This window comes from Camelus ferus, chromosome 11, assembly GCF_009834535.1.
Source record: "Camelus ferus isolate YT-003-E chromosome 11, BCGSAC_Cfer_1.0, whole genome shotgun sequence".
Classification (NCBI taxonomy): Eukaryota; Metazoa; Chordata; class Mammalia; order Artiodactyla; family Camelidae; genus Camelus; species Camelus ferus.
This window is the reverse complement of record NC_045706.1, coordinates 68,010,036-68,037,134: the sequence shown is the minus strand read 5'-3', so window position 1 is coordinate 68,037,134 and position 27,099 is coordinate 68,010,036. Positions and strand designations below refer to the sequence as shown.

The following is a 27,099-nucleotide window of genomic DNA, read 5'->3' as shown; positions in this document are numbered from 1 at the left end:
CTCTGTCCACAATGAAGTTTGTCGTCCCAAGCACTCCTCTTGCCTCACAGACATGAGAAAAGTTGAGACATCCGAAAGCGACACTTTCTCCTGGGGGCAGGGGACAGGGCAGTTTGAAAAAATTAGTCATTTAAATTCTTAACTGTGTAAGAAATCAGTGTAAAAGGAATCTAGCGTACTATTTAAAGTAGAACACCATTAGTTAACTTCAAAAGCTATTTTTCAAAAAGAAAATAACATCCAACTTTTACAGTGAAGATACTGATTAAAAACGACCATTATATAAAATGAAAGATGACTTTGTCAACCTGTTTTCCTTAAAATCAAAGTTACCATCTTAGAGACAAGATGATCACAATCTAAAAGCAAAAACAAAAACATCCTGTAAGAAATTACTTATTGCTTAAATCAAGTGAATTTGTGGGAAGGGATAAATTTGGGAGTTTAAGATTTGCAAATGTTAGCCACTATATACAAAAACAGATTAAACATTTTTTTTTCTATATATCACAGGGAACTATATTCAATATCCTGTAATTAACCTTTAATGAAAAAGAATATGAAAATGAATATATGCATGTATATGCATGACTGGGACATTGTGCTGTACACCAGAAATTGACACATTGTAAATGACTGTACTTCAATAAAAATATATAAATAAAAAATTTTTAAAAAGTGAACCCTACTTTTCAAAGCCACAAAAATGACCCCTGCCTTAAGAAACTCACCTAGACCTTTTCATTCCCCTAAGACTGCACGTCTACAGTTAAGATACCTGGCTGTAAGCCAGGGGCTGGTGTTGGCAAAGCCACTCACAGCCCGTCATGTCAATAAAGTTTTACTGGGACAGAGCTATGCCCATTTATTTATAATCGGTCTACGGCTGCTTTTGAGTCATTGTGACAAAGACAGAATGACTCACAAAGCCTGAAATGAATGCTAGTCCAGCTCTTCACAAAAGAAAGTTTGCTGACCCCTGTTCTCAGCAATAGTGGGCTCTGTAAAAAATGCAGAATATAGTATGTATTCCTTGAATGTCAATTTATTGAAAGATGTGGAGAAAAACGCTGAGGAAACCAGGTGAAAGCAGCCCAGAGCGCCTCCCCCAGCATGTCCCCTAGTCACCCCACCAACTCGTACAGTGTCGGCCAGGGGATCTCAGAGACCCGGCACCCAGGGGGTTTTGGGGGCAGACACCCTCTTTATAGCACATACCAGGGTCCCAGGCGGCCGGGAGGGACACCACTATTCAGTATAAACCACACTGTTTGCACGAGCTCTTCGGTCACAGTGCGCTGCTCTGCAGTGGGCTGGGCAGCGGAAGCCCTCCCGGAGTCCCAGGTCCCGGATACCACCCAGGGCCAGCCTGACAATCCAGGCTTTCTAAGGACAGCAGCACAGGCCTGTCAAGCTATTTCATGAACACCCACCCACTGAGAAAGACTTGTAAACTGAAGTTAACACTGAGTGAAAACACAAACTCACCACATCCACTAGATTCATGGCCGTCTGAAGGAGATAGCACTGGGCCGCCCCTCTCAGCAGAATCTGATGTGTGATCATGGTGCACTGGAGGACATCCCTGACACCGGAAAAACACATGTACGTCATGACCCCAAAGACTGCTCTGATCACTCGTGAGCACTGACACCTGGGCTGGTAACATCTACACTTTCTAATGCACAAGGTCACTGCCAGGAGTGTCTCAAAGCTGCTATTTTCCACTAAGGCCTCAAACAGAGCTCAATTTTAATAGGAAACAAATCTCTTTTAAAAGTAAGACTATAAATGAAGATACTTTCAAAGTAAGAATTTTACATTTTTTTCCAGTACTTTGTAATTAATATTGCCATTGGATATTTTCTCTCTAGTTTCCTACATACCAACATAATAAAAACAACTTACAGGCCTTATTTTAAAGTGATCAAAATCCAACAGTATGTATTTATATAAATGTAATATATCTAAATTCTTATTTAATATATTTAAATTAGTATTTAAATACATTATATTTATATAAATATATTTACATTGATACCTTTAAATTAGCATATATTAGTATACATATTATATATTAGCTTTATGTATTTTTATATATAGCCTTACATATCATACATTAATATATATTAGTACATATGTATAAATTATGCTATATTTAAATTAGTAATTCATAAAACAAAACAAGTTCAACTATATAAATAATAGTTTTTTTAATTTACTTTTTTCTTATATAAAATTAAGAGCAAAAAAAATGCCAATGCCAGTATTAAAAAACTAAAACCACTCACTATGGGTTAAAGCAGAAGGGAAAACAAAATTTACTAATGGAAAGTTTTGACAAATAAGCATATGTGAACACACACAGAGTAAATTACCTGAGGGCAAGAAGGCCTTCTATACCCAGGGCTTTACATCTTGGGATGTTTGCCAAAGCCTTAGACAGAAACAGAATGGGAACAGCACACCAATGTCTACTTGTCATCCTCTGAATAAACTTTAACAGGAAACTACCTGAAAGAAAGTTTTAAGGAATCACTGTTGCCAATAAGCACATGAAAAGATGCTCAACACCATCAGACATCACGCAGGGAAATGGAAATCAAACCCATAAGGATGTAACTGCACAGCCACTAGGGCGGCGCTAATTCAAAGGACAGATAGTAACCACAGTTCACAAGGACATGGAGAAACTAAACTCATCCACTGCCGGTGGGAATGCAAAACGGGGCAGCTACTGTGGAAAACAGGCAGCTCCTCTAAAAGCTAAACACAGAGTTATCATACGACCCAGTAATTCCACTCCTAGGTATATAACTAAGAGAAGTGAAAGACTATGTTCATACAAAAACTTGTTCTGTGAATATTCAAAGGAGTTATTCATAACAGTTAAAAGCAGAAACAATCCAAACATCTACCAACCAATGAGCAGATAAATAGAATGTGAAGTATCTCTGCAGTGGAATATTATTCAGCCACAAAAAGGAATGAAATATGAATACATGTTACAATACAGATGAATTATACTACGTGAAAGAAGCCAGGCATAAAATAAAGGGCCACATACTATATGATTTCTTTTATATGAAATGTTTAGAATACACAAATACACAAATTTTTTATATGAAAAATTTAGAATACAGACAGAAAGTAAATTAGCTGACAGGAGCTGGGGACACGGAGAATGAAATGTGACTGTTTATCAGCACAGAATTTCCTTCCCCAGATGATGAAAATACTCTGGAATTAGTGATGATGGGTGCACAACTTTGTAATTATACTAAAAACCACTGAACTGAACAATTTAAAAGAATAAATTTTGTGGTATGTGAATTATACCTCAAAAAGGCTGTTGGAAAAAAAAAATCAACATTATTTCCATTTAATTCCTTTTAATAAGGTAAGTATTCTACTATATTACAGAGATTCTAGTAACCATGAAGTTATATATATTTTTAAAGTTAAGGTAAAAGATACATTTTTTACTGTTGCAAGCCATTCTTCTGTTACAGATATTAAAAAAAACAAAAACAGGATAAATAGCAAGGGTAACTGGCCTCTGGTATCTGCAAACAATAGTATCAGATCTTTCTCACAGGCTATTTCTTACCTCTCCTGGATCTAATCACTATAATTAAACCATTTTGAGATAACAAAGGGGTGGTGCTTTATTGTGCATTCTCTGCTGATGTGTGATACCTTAAGGACCTTCATGCCATGTAGTTAATGAAAATCTGACTGCTTCCTCAGATCATCACTGTAGAATGATTTTTAGGAAATCCTTGGGAGCTCCTAGAAGGGTGCTACCTGTATTTTATATCTCCCAAAGTGTCTAGCACAACACTGGAAATTGTTGACTGAAAATCAAACTACAAAGTAAAAAGTGTAAGTAGACGTCTCACTTGCCCTCCCTTCTGGTGGACTAACACCCGACACATGACACGAGGAACGTGGTAACAGCCAAGCTTCCATTTCACAGTCTTCACTTGGACAAGGGTCTACCAGGTGCCCGGCACTGCCACAGACACCAGGCCCCCAGCCTCTAAGAGGATAGCTGACCACTATCCTCTCACTCACTGTGCTACAGGCAACGGGATCAGCAAATTCATCCCCAGACTGTAAACTTCCAAACTCTAGCAAGCCACAGAGTAGCTCTGACAGGTACTATCGCCACTTTAATTTTTTTTTAATTAAAACAATCAATATTCTGTAAACCTAAAGCCGTGATTACACAGATGACCATCTTTTCCCTTTCCTGACTTTTGAATAGATATCACTATTGGTAATAATAAAATAACCAGGTTCACCCTGTTTGCACATTAAATACCAAAGAAAAAAATACATATATTTCATAGCAAGGGTCACAAAGCCCATAATGAAATAAAGATTTAGAAAGCAGAGTAAATCCTGTGGATCAGCAAGCAAAATAACACTGGCTTTGTGCTTTGTTTACCAACATGTTTCATCAGCAAGAATAATACGTCTCCAGCCTGAAAAAGTGGGATATTTCTGGGACACAAGGTCTTACAAAAAGCAGTAGTTTTTCCTTATCTTTCCGAGTCAGTACCTACAAAGAGGCAAGTCTGCCACAATGGATATTCTGTTTACAACTTTCTCCTAAGCCCAGGTTCTTTCTTTCTCCAAACTATTTTGCTGATTTTTGAAACTGAATAGAGACAATTAGAAAGAATGGCAAACTGCAGCACACATTAAAAAGCCGCTTCCATGGCACACCAATGCAGTAAAGGGTGTACTCAAAGTCCACGGACGCCTGTTCAATTCTGACAAAATCTCCATATCCTGGAAAACGGAACTATCTTGACAATACTGATTGTAATAGTCATAGGATAGTGCTTATAATCAACAAATTAAAAATTTTAAAAATTTAAGCTAATAAATTAAAAAGAAACTCTTTGCAGACACATACTTTTTATTTCTTCTGGAAGAAGAGAAATGTAAGCAACTAAAAACTTCTGTAACTTCAGTCCCAATGGTGAACCACTTCCTATCAGCTGGCCTGGGGACCTATAGACAAATGGAGGAAAAAAAAAAAAAATTGAAATCTATTTACAAATAAGTATACTGAAACTAAATGCAATATGGCCCAAGTGTGTTTCAACAATAAAACTATATTATTTTCCTGAATTTGCATTTTATTTTTCAGAAAGATCGTGAGGCTCCTCCTGGTCCCAAAAACATCCAGATCTCCCAGGAAAACGGAAGTGAGTGGTGTGCTCTATCTGAGCAGGCACGGACTTCCTTTTTACGGTACTTTCTCTGACACACATATGTGAATCTTGCCAAATAGTATCATTTAAAAAAAGTCTAAAAGTGACAATTTAAAATTATATTTTACTGTTTCCAACACATAATCCAATAATTTTAAAGAAGTAACATTCATAGAAAGACGTAGGTTGGTAATAAATCACTTCTGAAAGAGCATTTAATTTGTAACATCTACTAAAGCCGTGTTTCCTTCCTGCCTGCCATCCACTTTTGCCAGGAACATCACCTGTTACTTGAACAAATGAGTGTGCCCGGAAACTGAAGGTGCTGCACAATGAACACGTCTGTCCGTGCCTTCAGAAAGCACCAAGCTGGTGTTACTGCTCTCCAGCTGCCTAACTGCTTCAGAAAATGATTCAATAGTAACAAAGTATCTGAAAACTAAAAATAATTTTCAAATCAACCATTGCTCTGCTCTTTTGATATTTATTAAATAGAACTAAATATTAATATAACTTAGACTAATCTAAAAATTTTAAAGAAGTTGGTGGTGAGGGTTTTTTCTGTTACAGGTATACCAAAAAAAAGACTTGCAAATATAAATTTAATTATCAGAGTTAGAAAGGTAACAATTTCAAAAGCGAAGGACATTTTTGAAGATGTAATTCAAGGGTACAGATGATGCTCAGAAAATGAGGGCAAGACACAACACAGACAAACTCTTCTCATTATCAACTTTGACAAAGGGTAAAGGTGGAAATAAATAATGTATTCTGGAGAACGGCCGCCCCATCAGATATGGAAATGGGGAAGTCAGAATGGGCCCCTGTGGTGCTGCTCTGGAAGTGGGTGCATTAACGGATGGATTTCAATATGGATGGATGAACGATGGACAGACTGCTCAGCAGACAGAACTAAGGAACAGATGCACACACACACACACACATACAGAGGGAGAGAGGTGACGATTAAACAAATGTGACAAAACATTATCATGTAGGGAAGTGGGTAGAAGGCAAATGAGCATGTGTGTATTATCCTCACAACTTTTCTATGGGTCAAAATCAAAAGAAAAAGGGGAAAATAAAGGGTTAAGCGTTGGTTAGCCAAAACCACTACAATTTCCAAGAGGGCGGAAACCAGGCAGGAGGGAGGGAAAGAAAGCTCTGTGAGATGCCCTTTCCGGAAGCCCAGGAATGGAAGGGCCCAAGTAGGAGAGAAAAGAAAAAGAGGAACACCCGACGTAACTAAAAGAAAGGCAGAAGGAGTAACAAACGCAGAAGGGACGACATGGCAGGAAAGAGCTGGACGTCTGTGAGGCAACGTGTACTTATGCATCAAACGCATTAAACAGCCTGGTCACTGTCACACTCACGTTACCCTTGTCTATGAAGCGCATATCACTGCACGGCTGCTTGATAACAATGCGTGTTTACCTGCTATACAGAGAGCTCTCTGAAAGTGCGTCCATCAATGGTCCAACAATAAACTAAAAAAAGAAAAAAAAAAGGGAAAACAGTATTTGGTGTTAAGTTGTAACTGTAATTTTGAAAAGTCAGCCTGCCCCACCCTGCACATCCTACACAGGCAACAGAAGAGCCTGTTATAAGCAAAGCTCATCTCTTCTGCTGGAGGTTAGCTTATGACAGCCTTGGAGGACACCTTAATTCCACCAGAATGACAAAATATCTAATTTCGCCACCTGATAAAAACCTACGGAACACTGAGAAGAGAATACACATGTTAAGAAGGAAGGAAGGAATCCAAAGGAGGAACACATGGTGGAAAATGTGGAAGTCTATCCTCAAAACTATCACTAGACAAAGGCAAGCTCACAGGAGAGCAAGAGGTGGGGAACCGAGGGAACAGTGCCTAGTCCAGCACTATCCACGCCGTGGGACAATGAGGGAAGTTTACTCAGGCTCCCTCTAAAGGGGGGCTCAATTACCATCCCCGAGTCAGTGATCGTATGGCTCACAGGCACCATAATATAAAACTTGAAAGCACAGCTGTGATCGTCACAATCTCTTTGCTTTGGGTGCTTTCTGACAAATGGAAGTGTAGACACTAATAACACAGCTCAAAAGGCCACGTATGCTCAATACAGTGGATAACTGGAGGCGCAGCATCACTGGACAAGCAGCAAGACTTCAGAGACTCAGGACCGTGGAACAGGACCGCCGACAAGCTTCTGGCACAGTCTTCATGCTGCTGACTTCTGCTCAGAACACTGACACCGAAGAGCTGCTTTTCCACACTGGTCACGAGGCCGGCAGCCTGTCGGCAAACTACATTACAGGAAGTCTTTCCAAGTACGATAGCTGAGTTTAGAGAAACAGGATTTGACGTACGCAAATCTGTAAAATGTTACTCATAATCTTAGAGCCCTAGTATTTATTTCTGAAGATCTCATCTGCTGCAACGGATGCCTTCGCCTTTCGTCCTTTGACAGAGGCAACGTGTGGACGGAATCACTGTCATTACCTCAGAAAATTCTGGTGAAAATGGGAGAACCCTTGTTTCACACAGCTCCAAAAAATGGGTAACGCCTTCTTTGGTCAGGATTTTGTTTTCACTTTCAAACATTCTTTTATAAATACACAGGTGCCAGGATGGGTGGAAGAGCCAGCATCCTGTGGAAATAAACACGCAGCGCTGACATTTGCTTCTCACACAGTGTCCCTACACAGTGGACGATATATTCATAAACAATCACACGCACAAACATTAATTTCCCCGCACCGCTACGAACTTGAGTTTCTTTTTAATCACACCCAAGAGTATGTAATCACTAAGGGGCCAAAATAACTTCAGTATTCCATTTTCAGATAGTTTTATTTAGAAAGACCGCAAGCAAATGCTATGGCAGCTACAGGGTACAAAAGTTAAATGTTACCCCACGCACGCGGGTTGGAACCTTAGATCTGGGGTGGTTTCAGTCCACTTTTCTCTTACCTTACTTCCATTTGTTTCTCATACAGAAACCTGAAACTCTCTCCCCTCTGCTCAACACCCTTGAGTGGCTTCTCAAACCTCGTAACAGAATCAGAACAAGGCAGGAACTGACCCTGACAACAATCCCAGGCTTACCGCGCCCAACCACTATCCTGTGCCTCCCTGTTCTGCTCCTCTGGTCCCGTCTCAGGGCTCCGGCACCCAGAGCCCCCTCCTCAACTTCCACGTCATTCCTCAGGCAGGCCCTTCCTGCCCGCCCTCTCCAGGGTGTGGCCTCGCTCCCTGGAGAGTTCATTTCAGCCTCTTGTATGGGACTTATGATCAAAACTATTGGTTCATGGAAAACAGACAAAAATCAAGTGCAGAACATCTGTCTCACCAATTTAGCCCAGTGTTTAGGATGCTCTGGACACTAAAGTAAACATCTATTAAGCAAATATATAAATGAGTGAGGAACAAAAAATGAAATCTATAAGCATTTTAGAGATACTTTAACTCTTTTGAAATATCCTAATTCTATTTTTGAAAATACAGCATTTTTTTCAGCTCTCGCATTCTATGAATAAATCAATCCATTTGTGTGTGTGTAATTTACAGCAAGATGCCTGTTCAGTTCTTTGGCAATGGTAATTTTTCAAAATCTGTCACTGCTATTTGATTTGGTTTGCCATGAGTTGAGGGCAAAACATGGTAATAAGAGAATCGTTTTAATAGTAAATGCATAAGTGAAGTCACAACAGGATTGAATTAAATTCTAGCCCCCGGTGGAACTGTAGATTCTTACGGTCTGAGAAAAACCCCAGTGTATCAGAAAACAAGCACAGCAATCAGCTAGTAAAGCTCAGTCCCTAATGGGCTCAAGCTGTTAAAGCTGTAATTACCTAAAGCAGGCCTACAACTCACTTACCTAGGTTAATCTCATGTGTAAACACGATCATGAAGCACTTTATCATTCATGTGAATACAAGACACCGTCAGCCTACATTTAGCTTTTCCACTGATCTAAACCTAATTTCATAAAATAATTTTAGGAAGCTCTCCAGGCTTCACTTTATTTCTCCTAAAATGCTCACATAATACCGTACTGATTAAGGACCTAAAACCAAATTTAAAACAATACCTTGGAATTTTCTCTTCCTAAGAAGTCCAACCTACAGAGCAGTAACTGAAACCCCAAGAAAGCAACTCAAACAATGAAACAGATATATGGAGAATAAGAATGGAAAGCAGTTAAAATATAAAATTAAAAATGCATAATATGCCATCATTAAAACATTACCAAAGAGTCCTTATCCCTTAAGGCTATATACTGAAATAATTTCAGATGAAATGATGTGCTGTCTAGGAATGTGCCTCAGAATCATTCGAGACAGGTTACGTGTAAGGCAGAGGCTGGCCACAAGCCGCTCACTGTGGAAGCTGGGTGATGAGGGTTCATCATATCAACTCGTTTTCTATAAATGTCTGAAATTTTTCATAATCAAAAGCTTATTAAATTACCATACCTCTAAATTATAGAAAACTCTGCAGCCACTTGGTATTAAATTCTCAAGGACTATTTAAGGATATAGGTAAATGCATTTGGATACCACCGCTGAGTGAGAAAAAAATACTACAATCAACCCACAGGGTATGTATCTGGAATGTCAACAGCTGGCTCTTGGTGGCGGCAAATTCATTTATTCATAAACATCCTCCACAATGAACAGCGTTTGTTATAAAATCAAGGGGAAAAACGAAATGTTATAAAAAATCAAAATGGAAGTATTACCATTTTCCTCTGACACTGCATATTCAAACAGATTGTTTAGCTTTGGTAAAACTGGCTTTATAACATGTATCTGAAAACAAAAGCAAAAAGCCATATGAAATGAAAACTCACCTTTAAAAACTTAAAAGAATTTTTCATCTATTTATATAACAGTAGCTCTTCTGTTCCCCGCCCCCCACCTCCCCACTATGCATAATAAATACGCAGAAGGTGCCTGATTGCCCAGTTTTTCAACTGTATGAATTCAGGGCTGTGAGACGGAGTGTGGCAAAGCTAACAAATGCAACCCAGAACAAAGTTACAGTCACGTCACAATTAGGGCCTGAGCATAAAGGACATCATGTAGTCCTCAACGGTCCCAGGAAACAGGCAGGGCTGATAATACCACTGTACCACAAGGAGGAAAAAAACTGAAACACTTTAGTCACTCAAGTCGTTCAGGGTCACACATTTAGAAGCAGAGCCAGTCAGAGTTCAGTGCTCCTTACTCTTAGACTGCACTGTAGATACCAGAGGCTAATTTATACGTCCTTCCAATTAAAGGTAAATCGGAATTTCTGAATAGTGAGATCTTAACAGATCTACGGATTAAGGAAAACCATAAAATTCCATATGACTTTCTCTACTCCTCATCCAAGCATCTGCATATATATTTAGCACATGTGAGTAATTCCTCATTTCAGGCCACACCGCGCTCAGTGTGCGTTTGCACTGACACCTGGTAATGACTCGACAGACGGCTGGCCCCAGAGTGGCCTGCAGCTTACAGACTGGGAACCCCTACACCAGGGCTTCCCCTGGGAACATGTAAAACATTCAAGTTCTCAGGTCCCGTCTCAGACCTACTGAATCAGAAACTTGGGGTACCAGATCCAGCAATTTATACTTAAGCCACCTGGGAGACTTTAAGGACTGTTACAGTTTGAGAATCACTGCACTGCATTAGGTAATCTTAAGAGATTCCTCTCAATTAAAAAATTCCATGATGCTAAAAACACGAACTCAAAGTCAACTGAAAATGATTTTTCAACTTTCCATTCTCAGGACCACGTATGCAAAGACAAAAAGAAACCAAAAAAACTAAAAAGAAAAGCAAAAACAAACTCAAAGGACTAATAATTACTTAATAATAATTTACCTTTGACTTTAAGTAATATTTTCCTAAGTGTGTATTTCTTTTGTTGATTACTCATAACATCAAGGAACTAAAAACTAACAAACGCTTAAGAAGTAAATGTCAGAGAAGATCGAATACACCAAATTCTCTGAATGATAATTTAAGTCAACTGAAAGTATTCTTTAATTTCCTGAGCTTATATTCAATTTTAAATTGCATCTACGCCAGGAAACAAAGTACACTTGTATTCTATTATGCTATATCCAAGCTGGTCTTTTTGTCTTTTTTAATTTTACAGAATGTTTGAAGAAAAGAAAATAAAAACCTGCATCTACATAGGACTGTTAATATAGGAAAACACTTACCTGATTTCCTTCAAAAGTTTCCATAATTAAAATATAGTTTTCCCAAAACTTTAGCAGCTCATCTTTTTTCTTCTCAGACCACCAAAACAGACTTGGGCCTAATATGGTTTAAAAAATAAAATTAGTTCCAAGACTTAGTTCCTAAAGTAGAAAACTTCATTAAGTTTCTAAATGACAGTAGTTCTTAAAATTACGCCACTATTACCAAACATTGCATTCTCTAACAATAGAGAGCTTTAAACATGACTTTTGGTTCTACGTTCTTAAATTTGAGCAAGTATCTAAGGGTCACCAGACATCCAGAGAAGCCTCCAAAGATTGAGACTAAAACAAACAAATAAGGAAATCCAGAAAAAACAAAACTACGCAGGAAAAAGAAAACCTAAACAAGAAAAAAACTTTCACGAATATTTTAAGGGGAGGTAAGAGAAAACAGTGCAGTTATGATATAAGAAAAGACACTATTAAAAAGAAGAGAATCCAAGAATGAAAAAGATCACATGAGAACACAAGCTGACAGCAAAAACAAGAAACTCAAAGAAAGGACTGGAAATAAAGTTGAGGCAATCACCCAGGAAGTAGAGCAAAAAGACAAAACCATAGAAAATCGGAGAGAAAAGATGCCTTGAAGACCAGTCCAGGAGGTCCAATATTCAAAAAGAGGACAGAAAGTGAACAGGGAGGAAGGAAAGCAAAGTCACTTGGGAAAATTTCCCAGAACCAAAGGACATGATTTCCAGATGGAAGAGGCCCACCAAGTGCCCAGCACAGGGGTATAAACAGGCCCATGCCAAAACTGGAACAGCGGAATCCCAGGGACACAGCCTCCACGATCTTCCATGGAGAAAACATCACATCTAAACAAACACTGATTCAGGATGGTTCCAGACTTCTACCCAGTAACAACAGAAGCTCTAGCTTCTAAGACAACAGATCAACGCCTTTAAAATCTTGAACAGCAATGTCTTTCAAGCTAGACCTCTACCCCAATCAAACCTTCGATCAAATGATCAAATGTGAGAGCAAAACAAAGGCTCTAGACATGCTTGGTCTTGGCTCCCACTTGGGACATAAAAAGCCACATGAGAACAGGACTGCCATACCAACGAAGAGAAAAGGCTGGATAATCTACAGGAGCCTAAGCTTTTGGGGGTGCCCGTCAGAGAGCTGAGGTTGCAGTGCAACCAGGAGTTGTGAATTCCAAAGGGCAGGACGCCTCCCAAGAATAGACAGGACACACAAACTGTTCTGCCTCTGGCCAAGCAGAAGAGGAAGTGATGGTCACTAAAATAAAAATCAGTTAAGAAATAAAATAAAATTTTGACAAGTTTTCAAAGGTCAAGTGGTCCCAATGCCAAGAGATAAAATAGAAAACAATACCAGGCTTAGTGATGGTCCAGGTATAGAACTTGTACATAATCAAGATGATTAGTATGTTAAAGAATCTAGCAGAAAAGATACACAACATGCACGAACAGATGGGGACTTTCAGGAGATGAAAACTATAAAAAAAAAGTGTCAGATGGAAAGGGCAGAAATAAAAACATCAGAAATTAAGGATCCTTTGACAAAATTATCAGATATGCAAGGTCTTAAAATTTTTTATCAGAAAAAAATTATCTCAGGAAACTAATGGAAAATGAACTACAACAAAATAAATGAGTAAACCAAAAAAGAAGATATGAACTCCAGGAAACAAGAGCTCCAACACAGGACTCAGGTAAAGGGAATCCCCTGGATGATGGTGAAGGCAGATCTAAGAATGTCAGCTGTGCACCAGGCTGAGCTTGTAAGAGGGCACCGGGAGAGACTTCTTTGGGAAAGTTTATAATGCCAGATGATCTGACTTTGTACAGCAAAGATTTAGACAACTAAGAATTTGGGGCTGAATTAGTGATAAGCATGGAGATAACCAAACGAATTTTAAAATGACACAAATCTAGGAAAAACCTGCAGGAAGGAAAAAATCATCATAGTTTACTACATACAACACCTGTGAACAGTATTTTCATGGTCATAATTTTGTAAATGTTGAACCCACACTTAACCAAAATGATAAGTATGACAAAGGATTTTATGATATAACTAGATTATTTCAAGATAGAGGGCAAATACCAAAATAATCAGCTAAAAGAGGTAAAAGTGGTTGATCTCTCTGAAAGGAGGGAAACTAGGGGGGAGGGGCAAGCATGGAAAGACCATTATCTTTAAATCTGCAGGAGGATTGACTCTTTAAAATAAACGCATGTTTAACTTAGGTAATTTTAAAAATGTTTTCCAGTGACAACTCTTATTGGATGATCACCAACTTACGGACCATTAAAATATTACTATCTCATGTTTTCAACTTACAGAAAAATCTAATCTCCTCACAACTTCAACCAAGCAAAAATCCTTTACCAGTATAAATAATTACATAGCTACAGGTGAAAGACTAGAAAATTTGCATCTACTGAGGCAGTTTTGAATCACTCAATCCACTTTGGATTTTGACAGCTCAGAATGAACTTAAGATGACTTTCACATACTTCAGCGAAGTAACCAAACTGAAGGGCCTTGCTATTTCATCTGCTCTTGTTCTGCAGTAAAGCGGTAGGAATTCATTCCTACACAGGCTCAGAATGTTAGAAAAAAATTAAAACCTCATTCTTTTCAATGAATTGCAAAAATATCCTCAAAAGGTCGACTTAAGGCCCATATGCTGAACAAATCCTGTTTAGAGAACTACCAAGAGAAATTTCAAGAGTGTGATGGTTTCCAGGACAAAATTCTAACACTCAAGAGTCAATTCACCGATCAGTACTTGCATATAGTTTTCCTACTGCTCTGATGGGCTCTAGCCCTTCATTAGAACGGACCTACCACGATATAGGAACAATTTGGTCTGTAAAATCCTGCAGGGGCTCAGTCCCCTTCCTGAATTACTGCGTGGATGCAGTATGTCACTGCTGTGGGTCAGAAAGGTGAGGAAATGCAGACTATTGCAGTGATTTGTTGTCACTTCAAAGAACAACGTCGAGATGACGTTCCCCAGGTTTTTCGGGCTTTCTGGGAACCATGAGAATAACCAAATTCTGTATGGATCGCGGAGATGACCCCTGGAGCTGACTGTCGGAAGCAGAGGACCTCCCCCCCCCCCCAGAAAGTCAGGCAGGGATGGGCAGAGGAACAGAGGGACAAGTACCAGTTCCTTCCTGGGGGGCGCACGCGCACTCCGCCCCCAGCTCCGCCGACACCTCCACCGCGCGCTGCAGCAAATAGCGCGCCCGCTTGCGCGTCAGGGCGTCCTCGGCCTGGGCCAGCCCGGCCTGCACGGTCCTCCAGAATCGCCAGCAGCGCCGCGCGTCCGGGCCGGCTTCGCGTGCGGCCAGGGCGCGCTCCACGCCGGGCTCGGGCAGCAGCTTCTCGGCCAGGGCGCTGAGCACCAGCAGCTGCGGCCCGACGCGGCCCGGCCCCGAGGGCACCCCAGGCGCGACCAGCCCGCCCCACACGGCCCGCAGCGCCGCCCCGCCGCACTGGCCCAGGGCCGGCAGCAGCCGCCCGGCCACCAGCGCCGCCGCGTCCTCGGCAGGCCCCGCCTCGTCCCCGCCCAGCGCCAGGCCGAGGGCGGCCTGCGCCACCCGCTCCAGCAGCGCCGCGTCCTCGCGGGGCCGCAGGCAGGGCCCTACGGCCGCCAGCACCTCCACGGCCGCCTCGGAGGCCCCCTCGAGGCCGGGCGCCCGCCCCACGGCGACTAAGTCGCGCAGCGCCTCCTCGGCCAGCGCGGCCGCCAGCTGCGGGCCCCCGGCGAGGCGGGCGCACGAGCGCAGGGCCGCGCCCGCCGCCCTCAGCAGGCGCCGGCGCTGGTGGGCCGGGGAGCCGGGGTCCGCGCCGCCCGCGGGTCGCCCACGCAGGCTCCGCAGCAGCGGCACCAGGTACCCGGCCGCGACCTCGCGCGCCGCCTCCGGGAGCGCGCCCGCGCCGCCGGCACCGCTGGCCTCCTGGTCCTCGAGTCGCTGCAGAAGAAAGCGCAGCGTCTCCACGCGCTCCGCGGACGCCTCCCCGCGGCACAGCGCCCCAAGCAGGGCCCGGGGGTCCCGGCTCTGCGCTAGCAGCGCATCCGCGAGCACCCACTCCATTTGCCCCGCGCGCCGCCGAGGCCGGGCGCCCAAAGGAAGGAGCCGGCGTGCGCGAGTGCGTGCGCGTGCGCGGCTGGCCCGGGCGCGCGCCCGCAGGTAGGGGGCTTGGCTTCCCGCCTTGGTCCTCTCTGCGCGCTTTTGACAGATTCCACCAAGCACTACCTGGAGTCTGATCCGGTCCTTACGTTTTTAAGAAGAAAGGAGGCCCTCGTTAAATTAATATACAATCTACACTAACTCCATCGATTCCTAATTGGCGGTTGGCCTGCTCGAAGACACTAAATCAGGCGTGCCTGTGAGGATGGGCCAAAGGGAGGTATGTAAGTTGTGCTTAGGATCACCTCGAATCTCATTTTGACAAAGGTGCAGGCTGGCACCACCCACAGAGACTGACGCAGTGGGTCTGAAATGCGTTCCCGACATCTGCCTAAAAAATAAATAGCGAAACCAAGAATGATTTAGAGGCCATGGGAAGTACTGCATCTATGAGCTAGGGGTTGGGCTGAAAACAGGATGCCTGCGCCAGCGCTCGCAGTCAGATGCCCAAGCTGTGACTCTAGCCGCAGGTCTTCCCACACATGCTTGTGCTCCCACGTGCAGTCCCCAAAATAGTCCACGTGTCTGTATTTTCTGTATTTCTGACAGCATCTACTGCTAAACACAGAAACAGAAAACCTCACCTAAGCATGCACGGCACTGGTTTGTGTTCTGGTTCAATCCTAGGCAAACTGAATCAGTGAGGTGGGTTTTCTTTGCCTTCTAACCAAAAAGATCTCTACATTGGTCAATGGAGAAGTCATAATCGCACCTTCAAAGTGGTTGTGTAGTAATCATAATGGATAAAGTGAAATTTAAACTTATTGAAATGTAAGGTTATTTTATGTAATTTAAAGTTATTTAAATTTTGTATTTTTGGTTTTATGTAATCAAAAGTTATTTGACATCATATGTGCAAGATTTTTTTTTCCTATTTCAGAGTCGTTCAGATTTCCATTGACAGAATGCATTAAAGGATTCCACTGTAAACCTATTCAGGATGTGTCAGTAAATATGCATTGCCTTCAGAATTCAATGTGCCAGTAAACTTGTTTCCTTCAACTTATATCCTTCATATACTATCAAACAAAAATGAGTCAAAGTCTTAAGCAGACACTTAACAAATGAAGGTATAAAAATAGAAGCATCTGAAAAGGTGTTCAGTATCATTAGTCATTGGAGAAATGCAAATGAAACCCTCAAAGAGATACTGCTTCATGTCCACTGGAACAGCTAAAATTTAAATGATTGAAAATATGAAATAGCAAAGATCAAGGAGGTGGAACTACTGAAACTCCTTACGTTACTGGGGGGTGTGTAACTGGCACGATCACTTTGTAAGATTGTTTTTAGTAAAGTTAAAATGTATCGACTTTATGATTCACCAATTCCACTTCTATATATTTGCCTAAAAAAACATAAACATATTACAACAAAAATGCTTGCACCAGAATATTTTTGGCAACATTAGTCATAACCAAAAGTGTGTTACAACCTAAATGTCCATCAATAGACAAATGAGAAGCAAATTGTGATCTATTAATATATTGATACTATTCACCAATAAGAGAATGAATTACTAATCCATACAACAATATGGATAAATCTCAAAAACATTGTGTTGAAAAAAAGAAGCCAGAGTTACAAAGTTAACATGCTGCATGATTCCATTTATGTGAAATTCAAGAATGGACAAAAGTGATTTGATGGATAGAAGTGAGAACAGTGGTTGCCTATGGGGAGTGGAGACTAACCAAAACATGGCACAAGGGAACTTTCAGAAGTGATGGAAATATTTTATCTTGATTAAGGTACTGGTTAGGCAGGTTTCACATTTGTTAAAACTCGAATTGAAGGAACACTTAAGATCTATGCATTTCATGGTGTGTAAGTTTCACCTTAATTTTTTCTTTAAATGACAGTAAAAAAGAATAAGTTGGCTTATGGCTTATGCATTTGTTCCCTGTTACCTACAAAATAAAGCCCACTGTAGAGAGTGCACTGGAGGCTTTTCAGGATCTGGTGAAAGCCAGCCAGCCTCATAACCCAGTTGCCCTACTCTGCCCTGTGTCCCAGCCACATGGAACTCTTTTCTCACCACGTGTTTACACTGGTCACTTTCTCTGCCTGAATATTTCCCACACCCTCTCCTGGCTCACCAAGCTGGGCAGTGCTCCCCTAATTGCAAAGCGGCCCTCTTTTGTCTTCATCACACTTGACTCTGTTGAGAATGTCCTCGTCTTGAAACCTGTCTTCCTCCGGTTTTCATCAGACAGCTTCTTCCTGTTTTTCCTTTTGCCTATTTTCCCAGCTGTTTCTTCTCCATCTCTTTGGGAAGACTCCTCTTTCTCTTCCTGACCCATTCATATTGATGTTTCCAGAGTTATATCCTTCAGATCCCCTTTCTTCTCACTCTATAAATTTTCCCTGAAAAAATTCATTAAAACTATAGATTCAACTACCATTTACATGCTAAGGATGCAAGAAATCTGTATCTCCAGCAGAGATCTCTCTCCTGAGCTCCCAACCTATGTACCTACTGCCTCCATTTGAGAGATGTCTCCATTTGAGTATTACATCATTCTCAATCTTCACTTCTACCAGTGTAACCTCATTATCTTCACCTCCATCATCATTACCCCCCACCCCCTGAGATTACACTTCTTCCCAGGTATTTCCTGTTTAGGGCAATGGCCATCAATCACTGAGGAACCCAAGTCAGACATCCTGGGAGCCAACAGACTTGCCACTTTCTTCCCTGATTCCCACCTCCAGTGGCTCCTCAAATCCATCCAAGAAACTTTCTAAACCTCTTGGTCCCCACCTCTCCGCCCCCCAATAACACCTTAGTATTAGACTCTCCTCATTTCTTGCTAGGATAACGGCAATCACCCCCTGCCTGATTCACTCTCTCCTGCAATACCCATGCCATGTTGCTACCAGGATGGTCTTCCTAAAATTAAACCACGGCTGCCCAGAGCCCTCAGAACAGTGTTTGAATTTCTTATCATAGCATCTGAGATGCCTCTTGAGTTGGCCCTGCCGACTTCTCCAGCCGCATTCTCCTCATGCTCATATACATCTGGATTCTGAAGTCCCTCAAACATGCCACGTGCTCTCACTTGTTTTTTTTTCAAGAGCCCTTCCATCTTCTGGAAAGCCCTTACCTCCACTCCACCTGACGGGTTCTTTTCCTTTCAGGACACAGTTCAAACGTTATCTCTCCAGAAAGTCATTTCTAAATACCTTATACCTCTCACCACCACCCACCCTACCGAAGTGAGGTCACCCTCTCCCAGATTCCGCAAACATCTTAGCATATCCCTAACACGGCTGTGTTGTAGTTGCAGGTTTACTTCTCCGCCCCCACCCCTCCCCTCCCATCCCATGAGCAGTCTGAGGGCTGAGCAGGGTTTGTGGAGTTACGGCTTTCATCACACTAATCCCAGGGCCGGCATCTCTAGCTATAGCATGCCCGAGAAATGCTTACCTCCTACTCCTCACTGAAGACCCAGATTACCAGGCATCTCTGAGAAGCCCCTCACGATGGCCCTAATCATACTTCTTCTGCCTTCCCCAAACTTTCAATTGTGGGAACAATAGTGGCTTACAGTTACTTATCATACTTATAAATAAGACACAGTGATCTCTCTCTATATATATTATTGCATTTAATCCTCAAAACGACTCATGAATGAGATGTGGTTATTTTTCTCACTTTACAGATGAGGAAGTTGGGAATGGGAGAGGGTAACCTGCCTCAGCATCACGCAACAAGAAAGCCGCAGAGCTGTCCCACTCACAGTTGTGCCCTCTGCTGCTTTATCTCCAAAACACTGAGAAAGAAAAGTATGCAATTAATAGGTCAGGCTTCCTGCCTACATGATCTGCACTCCCAGTGCACACACTAGGCCCTCAATAAATCACTGCTGTATGAATGAAAGAGTATGTGTGTTTCTGCCACAGCTTATGAATTCCTTGAGAAATAGGATGTTGCTTTTCATTCCTTGTCTCCTGCACACCAAACATTGTACCAGAAACATGGTAGTTAATAAATACTTCAAACTGGATGAAAATGAATTCAATATTGTACAGTGAGCCTGTTATAAATGGATCAATTGGAGAATTTCCAGTGACATAACTACTCTTGAAACATGATCCTTTGAAAGCTCCAAGTCCTTGTTGACATGCTTGCTGCTTTGAGGGACCGACGAGGCCCAGTGAGAGAACAGCCAGCTACCCCTCTTCATCCTCGTGGAGATGAGGGCTGGCTTTGCAAGGGGTATGTGAAGAGGGTTGAGAAGGGCTTGCTCCCCCTACTCCTTGCAATTTTTTCTGTTTCATCCATCCATGAATTAAGGTTTATGCCTAGTTGTTACTCTAACATCAAAAACAGCTTCCAGGGGTAGGGGTGTGGGGAAGATACAGCTCAGTGGTACAATGTGTGCTTAGCATGCACAAGGTCCTAGGTTCAATCCCCAGTACCTCCGTTAAAAATAAATAAATAAACCTAGTTACCTCCCCACCCTCCCCCAAAAGGTCATCATAGACAAGTGTTAGAGCCGCCCCTACCTTCTGTGTAGCCACTTTATTTTAGCTCATATATTCTCTCTGCCACCCCTTACCCCCAGCGCCCGCCCCGTGCTGTTTCCTAGGCAACACACACGTGGTGCTGAGAAAGAAACCCTGCCTGTGCTTTGTCTCGTGGATGGGAATGTCCAGTGGTGGCCTCTGAGGACCCCCTTACAGGGATGTGCTCACTCCTTCACCTCTGGCTCCCACAGCTGGCCGACCGTCTCACCTGCTTGGACCCTCACAGCGCTGGTTCCAACCTACGAAGAACTCAAATGTCTGGGGGTTGGTTGTCCACGCTGTATACCTTCCATCCTTCCACGAGATCGTTAAAGGAGGGCAGCCTGGATTCCCTTCACGCATAAATGCGGTTTCTGGGAAACACTTTTGAATTTTCATCCTGCCTCTCCTTATGTTCCTAATTTAAAATGGACTCTGCTTTGGGCTCAGGAAGGGGAGAGGAGAGGAGTGAATGGGGAAGAGGAAGTGTGAGCGAGGGAAATGCTCCAAGGAAACGCTCTCTCACACGTCTCCTTCCTACAGGAGTGTTTGCATAAACCCACTGTCTGCAGCTGTCCAGGCGCCCTGCAGGCATTTGCCTCGGTCTCCACAGCGCTGCCAGGGAAGCAGTGGACTGGAGCGTCACCACCGTGTGAGTGCTGCAGGGCTAGGAGGTATCCACAGAAAACAGCCGATGATGGACACGCAGACGTGAGACAGGTACCCAGGGCTCAAATCCCACGGGAAAAGTTCTCCAGTGCCTGCGTCTCACATGCATTAGTGCTGTGGAAGGAGTGGGCCGTGGCGTGGCCCAACACCCTGCTCTGTTTAGAAGCTGACATTTCGCTGGACAGAAGATGGTGCTGTTGTCAATGCAGTGTGCTTTTTCCAGCCTTTCCACTTAGTGTCGGGTCGGTGGGGGGAGCAGTGACAAAGCAAGATTTCAGCTGGAGTCTGCAGGTTACCTCTGAGGGTCTGAGAGTTGGGGGGGAGCTGCCTGATAGGGCTCCGTCTGAGATTCTGGCCTTGCGATGTCTCCCACACAAGTCCTCAGAGAATCTCCACGGTGAAGATGCTGTCACAGTATTAGTAATCGGTTTATGTGGAGGACGACATCTAGAAAAGTCAAATTCCCGGTGGGGACCTGTGTCAGACCACAGGTTATTAACCCAATACCTAGCCTCCCTTCTTGCTGGCTCACAAAACCCTGAGTTTCTCCAGGCTGGCAGTAAGTTGACCCCTGGGGCAATGTCTCCTGCTCAGGCAGCCAGCAGGACTATGCTGTTCCCAACTTTTCAGCCTTCCTTCTAGTTAGGGAATACAGGCTGGGTTTGTGTCTCTGTCCTGGACAATGGGACTTAAGCAGAAGTCAGCTAGGGTATGTCTGGGAAAGCGTTTGCTTTCTGAATGAAAGGAGAGGGCCTCACTGCCCCACACACAGTGTGCTCAACATCTTGAACCCAGGAGAGGACAAATTCTTATTAAAGGGAACAGGGAAGAAGGCTGGGCAGCAGCCTAGTCCTTGGAGCTGCTCAGCCAGCGCTCGCAAGTATGTGTCCGGGCTCACGGTTCTAGGAGGGACATCGGCCCCTGGTGGCTGAAGCATCTTTTGCAGAGTTTTCTGCACTTGCGGCCACCTGTTCCTGCTGGATGAGAACCCCTCCCCAGGTGTATTCTATGTCGCAGTATTCGCTCAACCCAGTGTGAGCATCTTACTACTTCCAAGCCGAGGGGCCACTTTCTGACCACTTACCGCCATCATTCCTGCCTCGACACATTCACTGGGCCAAGCCCTGCTGGTCCTGGAGGGCCCAATACAAAAAGAGCAGAACACACAACTGTCCCTGGCACCCACGTCCCCGGTCCCTTTGCTTCAACTCCTACTCAAGTGACCGGCAAGGTAAGGTGTTTAGATACTGTCATTAGCATCTCATGGATACGCACATGTGAGCGCTGCCCTTCCAGGAAATGAGATCTTTAGTCGTGTCGGCCTAATCGAGTGGTTCTCATCTCTGCCAAGTAGAATCACCAGGAATCTTTAATCCTGGGAGCAGCATGTTCACAGAGAATGTCTGGACCTCACCCTGGACCAGTGAAACTGGAAACTCCGAGTGCAGGGCACGAGCATCTGTATTTTTTCAGAAGCTCCACAAGAGGCTTGGGAACTGCTGGCATTGCTCTCATGGTAGACATGCACAGAAATTCGAGGAGGAAGGGATGAACAAAGCTTACATATCTGGGGACAAGCCATTCTTTCAATACTCAGCAAATCAACCAATTGTAGATAGATACCGTGTCATCTCCACTTGGGGTGGCCTCGCTCTTTGGAAGATGCACAGAAGGAGAGGTATTATAGGGAGGGAAAGGGTGGGACTCCCGTCTCTCCCAACCGCAGGAGGGACATTCTCGGGAACTGGGTGCATGTCTCTCCTAAGATCCCAAGGAAACCGTGAACGCCAGCCAATTTTCTACCAGCCTATCTTTTTTTTTTTTAATTTTTAAAAATTGAGGCACAGCTTATCTTTTTAAAAAATGTTTACTGTTTTATTTTTATCTAATTTCTACATGCTTCTTTTTAAAATTGAAGTCCAGTCAATTATAATGTGTTAACTTTTGATGCACAGCATAATGTCCCAGTCATGCTTATCCTTTTAAACACAACCTAAGAGTTTTTACGAAGAAAAAAACCAATCACCCTTACTCCCACCTCTAGCTCCTTTCTTGTCCTTCTCTGTTTTTCTGCAAACCAAAGGGGTCCTGCCTGAGGGCGCGTCCCTGGCACAGTAATGGTGGCACGACCCACCCACGACGTACTTAGATCCCTGGGTCTGGGTTCCAAGGTCTCGAGTCAGATCCTTAAGAGTTTGGCAGGCAAGGGGGCAGGACTCAGTCTGCTCATGCAGTCTGTTTCTGAGGCAAAAACCAGAATTCTTAGGCTTTCTGTTGCTGTCAGAATCTTTCCCTCTGCTGCTTCTGCCCAAGGAGGCGGTGCCAGTATATTCAGTCACACACGGGTTCCTGTTAAATGATGAATTGTGCAGAGGGGAGGGCATAGCCAGCATGCATGATGTCCTGGGTTCAATCCCTAGTCCCTCCATTAAATATATATATATATATTTATATTTATATTTTATATTAAATATATATATACACGTATGTTAAGTGTAACCACTATATTGGAAGAGCAGCACTGCAAAGGTGCAGGAGAGATCACTCACAGTCTCCTTAACTGAGCATTTAACATTCAAACCCTCTTTCTTCTTTTTAAAAATTGTGATAAAATACACACGACATAAAATCTACCATCTTAACCCTTTTTAAGTGTACAGTTAAGTGGCATTAAATATAGTCACACTGGTGTGCAACCATCTTGCAAAACTGACACTGTCCCCACTAAATGGCTCCCCCTCCCCCCGCCCCTGGGAACCAGCATTCTCCTTTCTGTCCCTGTGAACTTGACCTCTCTAGGGGTCATACAGTGCTTGTCCCTCTCTGACTGGCTCGTTTCACTTTGCAGAGCGTCCTCATGTTGCATCCATGTTGTAAAGTATGGCAGGATTTCCTTCCTTTTTAAGGCTGAATAATACTCCTTTGTGTGGACAGAACACACTTTGTGTGTCCATTCATCCACTGATGGGCACTTGGGTGGCTTCCACCCCTTGGCTACTGTGAATAACGCTGCTATGAACATGGATGTGCAAACGGCTCTTGGAGTCCCTGCTTTCATTCTTTTGAGTATATACCCTCAGAGGCATTTCTTGAACCCCCTTTTCAGGAATGACACTACACTAAATACTATGAGGGTTAAAAAAATGAATATGACACAGTCTTGGCCAACCCAGTGTCGACAAGAAAATGCCTCCCCTCCGTCTGCAGATGTTGGTGGGGTAGGTAAATGGGAGGTGGCTGATGTAGTTAGAAAGATAGGACTGGTTTAAGGGGGTTTGAGTTAATTCAAGAAAAGGTAGAACATCACTGACAGATTCGGGGGCTTTTTTACCTTCTTGGTTAATTGGTTGTTTGATTTGTTAAAAGTCGAATTAAATTAAAAATAGAACAACCGGAGCTGAACTGAGCTAAAGAAAAATGATGCTGGAGTCCATATGTACTGTGAATTGAAGGGGGCAAGCCTGGAAATAGGGGGCCCAAGTTGGAGGCTATGGTATCAGCCTGGATAAGAGAAAACCAGGGCCTTCACGAGCACGGTATCAGTGAGGATGGAAAAAAGTCCACGTCAGTCATGGCCAAAGCCCACTTGTCCACGGCTGAGCTCAGAGTGGCCAGCGTCCACCCACACAGGGCCTCTCTCTTAGGATCCATCAGCCTCTGTGGGAGGTAGAAAGTCTCTTCCCCTGGGTTTTCCTTCAATTAAGGAGCTTCTCCGTCCACTCTAGCCCCCGCTTCCTCGTGACCAGATGAAAGGCAGCCCAGGAGTGCACACCATTTCTCAGGGCTGTTTGGAACCTGGCTTTGAAGGGCAGAGTCTCCAAGCAGGAACCCCCACCGGGCACCTCGAGGAGCCTCTGGGCAGCTCGGTCCCTTTAGCTATCTTTAGTGTGCCTTTTAGATTTAGAAACAGCAGCATCCTGCAAAAAAAAACCTCATCTTTTCTGCTTCCTTCAGGAAGAAAATTTCAATCTACACCTTCACCCTGAATGACACAGCGTCTGAGAGCCCGGCTTGCTCTCTTCCGTCATTATTTCCTTGCCATTCATCCCTTGAAGCGTAACAGAGGAGAACACATCGGACTCTATGATAGGTCAGTTCCTTTGGCTTTGACCACTGTGCCCTGTTTCCTAGGCTTAGTCTTGCTAGCTCTGCACTCTCGTAAAGATAACAAGTTGCAGAAGAGAGAATAACCTTTGTTTTGTTGGAAGTTTACAGGGACACCATGACCTGGCCCACGTGGATGGCTGCAGGAACAAAGAATTCCTGCACCAAGAAGTTTGCAACAACCAACCACAACCCCTCTCCTGTTTTTTCGTATAAAAGGAGCCTGTATTCTGACTGGAGGAGGATGGTTCTCCAAGACATTAGTCTGCCATCCTCTCGGTCGGCTTGCTTTCCGAATAAATTCGCTATTCCTTGCCCCAACACCTCGTCTCCCAATTTATTGGCCTGTCATGTGTGAGCAGAACGAGTTTGGACTCAGTAATAGAAGGATGTGAAAATCTCCCAAACTTAACAGTCCCAACACAAGCAGCAGACAATTGCAACTCATGGGGTCCCTAAACTATATTAAGACCGTGGTGTCAAGCTGGGAGTGGGGGAGGCTGTGCAATGACTGTGCAGTAATTGATACAAACCTCAAAGTAGCTCCCTAAGCTTGAACACGAACGTACTCCAAGTGGTCCTAGGATACTGGGTACATCTTAAAAGATTCATTTCTTCTAAATGACACTCTTTAGGAGCACAAGAAATCTAGTTTAAAAAAATCTACTTTATATTGTTCACTTGGTACCATTAAGACTGCTAAAAGAAAAAAACTTTGAGCCATATCACAATAGAAATATCGACATTTCACTTACTTATTCTTTTTTTTTAAATTCTAATATTTTATTGATGTGTCGTCGATTTACACTGTTAGTTTCAGGTGTACAGCAAAGCGATTCAGTTATATGTATATGTACATACACATATATTTTTTCAGTTTCTTTTCCATTAAGGCTCATTACAAGAAACTGAACATAGTTCCTTGTGCTGTGCAGTAGGTCCTTGTTGTTTGTCTAACACAGTGTGGTTACCAGAGGGGAGTGGGGTAGGAATGGATAGATTAGAAGTTTGGGATGAAGGGATACAGATTACTATAATGCCATATGACATCATTTACATGAGGAATCTAACAAATAATAACACAAATGAACTAATTATTATTTTGATTTCTTGAATGTGTGTAAGCACATTTGACTGTCCTTTATGATTGGATTACTGCATTCTGTTGATTCTTATTTTGTAGTTGTCTTTATTTCTTTGACAACTATGTAAGTTTAAAAAGCTAAAGATCTAACCTGTTCTTAGAAACAATTAGTACATATATGTAAACTGAAAAATGTGCAGTAAATTGTATATATGTATTTACACGCAATATAATGTGTATGTGCAGTCGAACTGTAATAATTCTACCTAATAAAACTGAAAAAGGAGAAAAAAATTTTAAAAATTTAAAAAAGCATAATAAGAGACACTGCAGATCTGTGAACAATGGTTCAGTAGTTAACTAGGCATCATAAAAGGAAGTAATCCTTTGATATTTTGGCCTTAAGTCCGTGCACAACATAACTGAATAGCAAAGTGTGATGTAAAAGTCATCTTGCTAGGGTTTTCTTTATCTTCTCTTTGTATTTGCTCTTCAGTTTTTTCACCTGTTCTCTCCTTTTGATTCTTTCTCTTCTTTTCTCCCTTCCCCCACCTTTAAACGTGTTTCTCCTTTTTTCCTATATTCTCTTTCTTCCCCCTCCTCTCCCGCAGCCCCCCTTTGCCTCTGTCTCTTATAACTTCTCCTCTCTTCTTCCCCTGCCCTAAGTTTTTTAACTGCGAAGTTTTTAACTTCATGGAGCTGAAGTATTATTTGTATGGTAATTGTGAAATAGAATTTCACTGCTTGTAATTTACAAAATAGTCTGAGGACAGTGTTTATATTTCCAGGAAAAAAAAACTGCTCCACTTTTTCTGATCTTAGTTTTATTACTTAATATAAAGCACTTGAATAAAATCTGGCACAGAACAGGCACTCCATTAAATCTTTTAAAAAACACTATACATAAAATAGATAAACAACAAGGACTCACATTCATATTAGTGGGACTCACTGTGAAGAGTCAGATGACTGGCAAGTGTCTGTAACTGGCTGCTCTCTGAAGTACCGAGAAACATCCAGAAGTCGAGGACAGGGGCCGGCTCCAGGCTGAGCTGGGAATATGGCAGAAGCTGACCCCTCCA

The 27,099-nt window shown here is 42.8% G+C and overlaps 1 protein-coding gene and 1 long non-coding RNA gene across 2 annotated transcripts in view; one reads left to right on the top strand and one right to left on the bottom strand.

Annotated features, from left to right (window-relative positions):
* TARBP1 (TAR (HIV-1) RNA binding protein 1) overlaps positions 1–15,593 on the bottom strand; it is a 60,903-nt gene extending 45,310 nt beyond the window's left edge. Inside the window, 9 exon segments of the mRNA XM_032491803.1 lie at positions 1–90; positions 1,489–1,585; positions 2,379–2,514; positions 4,928–5,025; positions 6,663–6,715; positions 7,711–7,859; positions 9,953–10,022; positions 11,435–11,532; positions 14,619–15,593. Coding sequence (XP_032347694.1) covers positions 1–90; positions 1,489–1,585; positions 2,379–2,514; positions 4,928–5,025; positions 6,663–6,715; positions 7,711–7,859; positions 9,953–10,022; positions 11,435–11,532; positions 14,619–15,552 — 1,725 coding nt within the window. The 5' untranslated portion in view covers positions 15,553–15,593.
* On the top strand, positions 15,593–25,103 carry LOC116667258. Its single transcript, XR_004324085.1, has 4 exons — positions 15,593–15,868; positions 20,704–20,880; positions 24,784–24,919; positions 25,045–25,103. It is a non-coding gene; the product is annotated as an uncharacterized LOC116667258 (long non-coding RNA).
* The last annotated feature ends 1,996 nt before the right edge of the window (positions 25,104–27,099 follow it).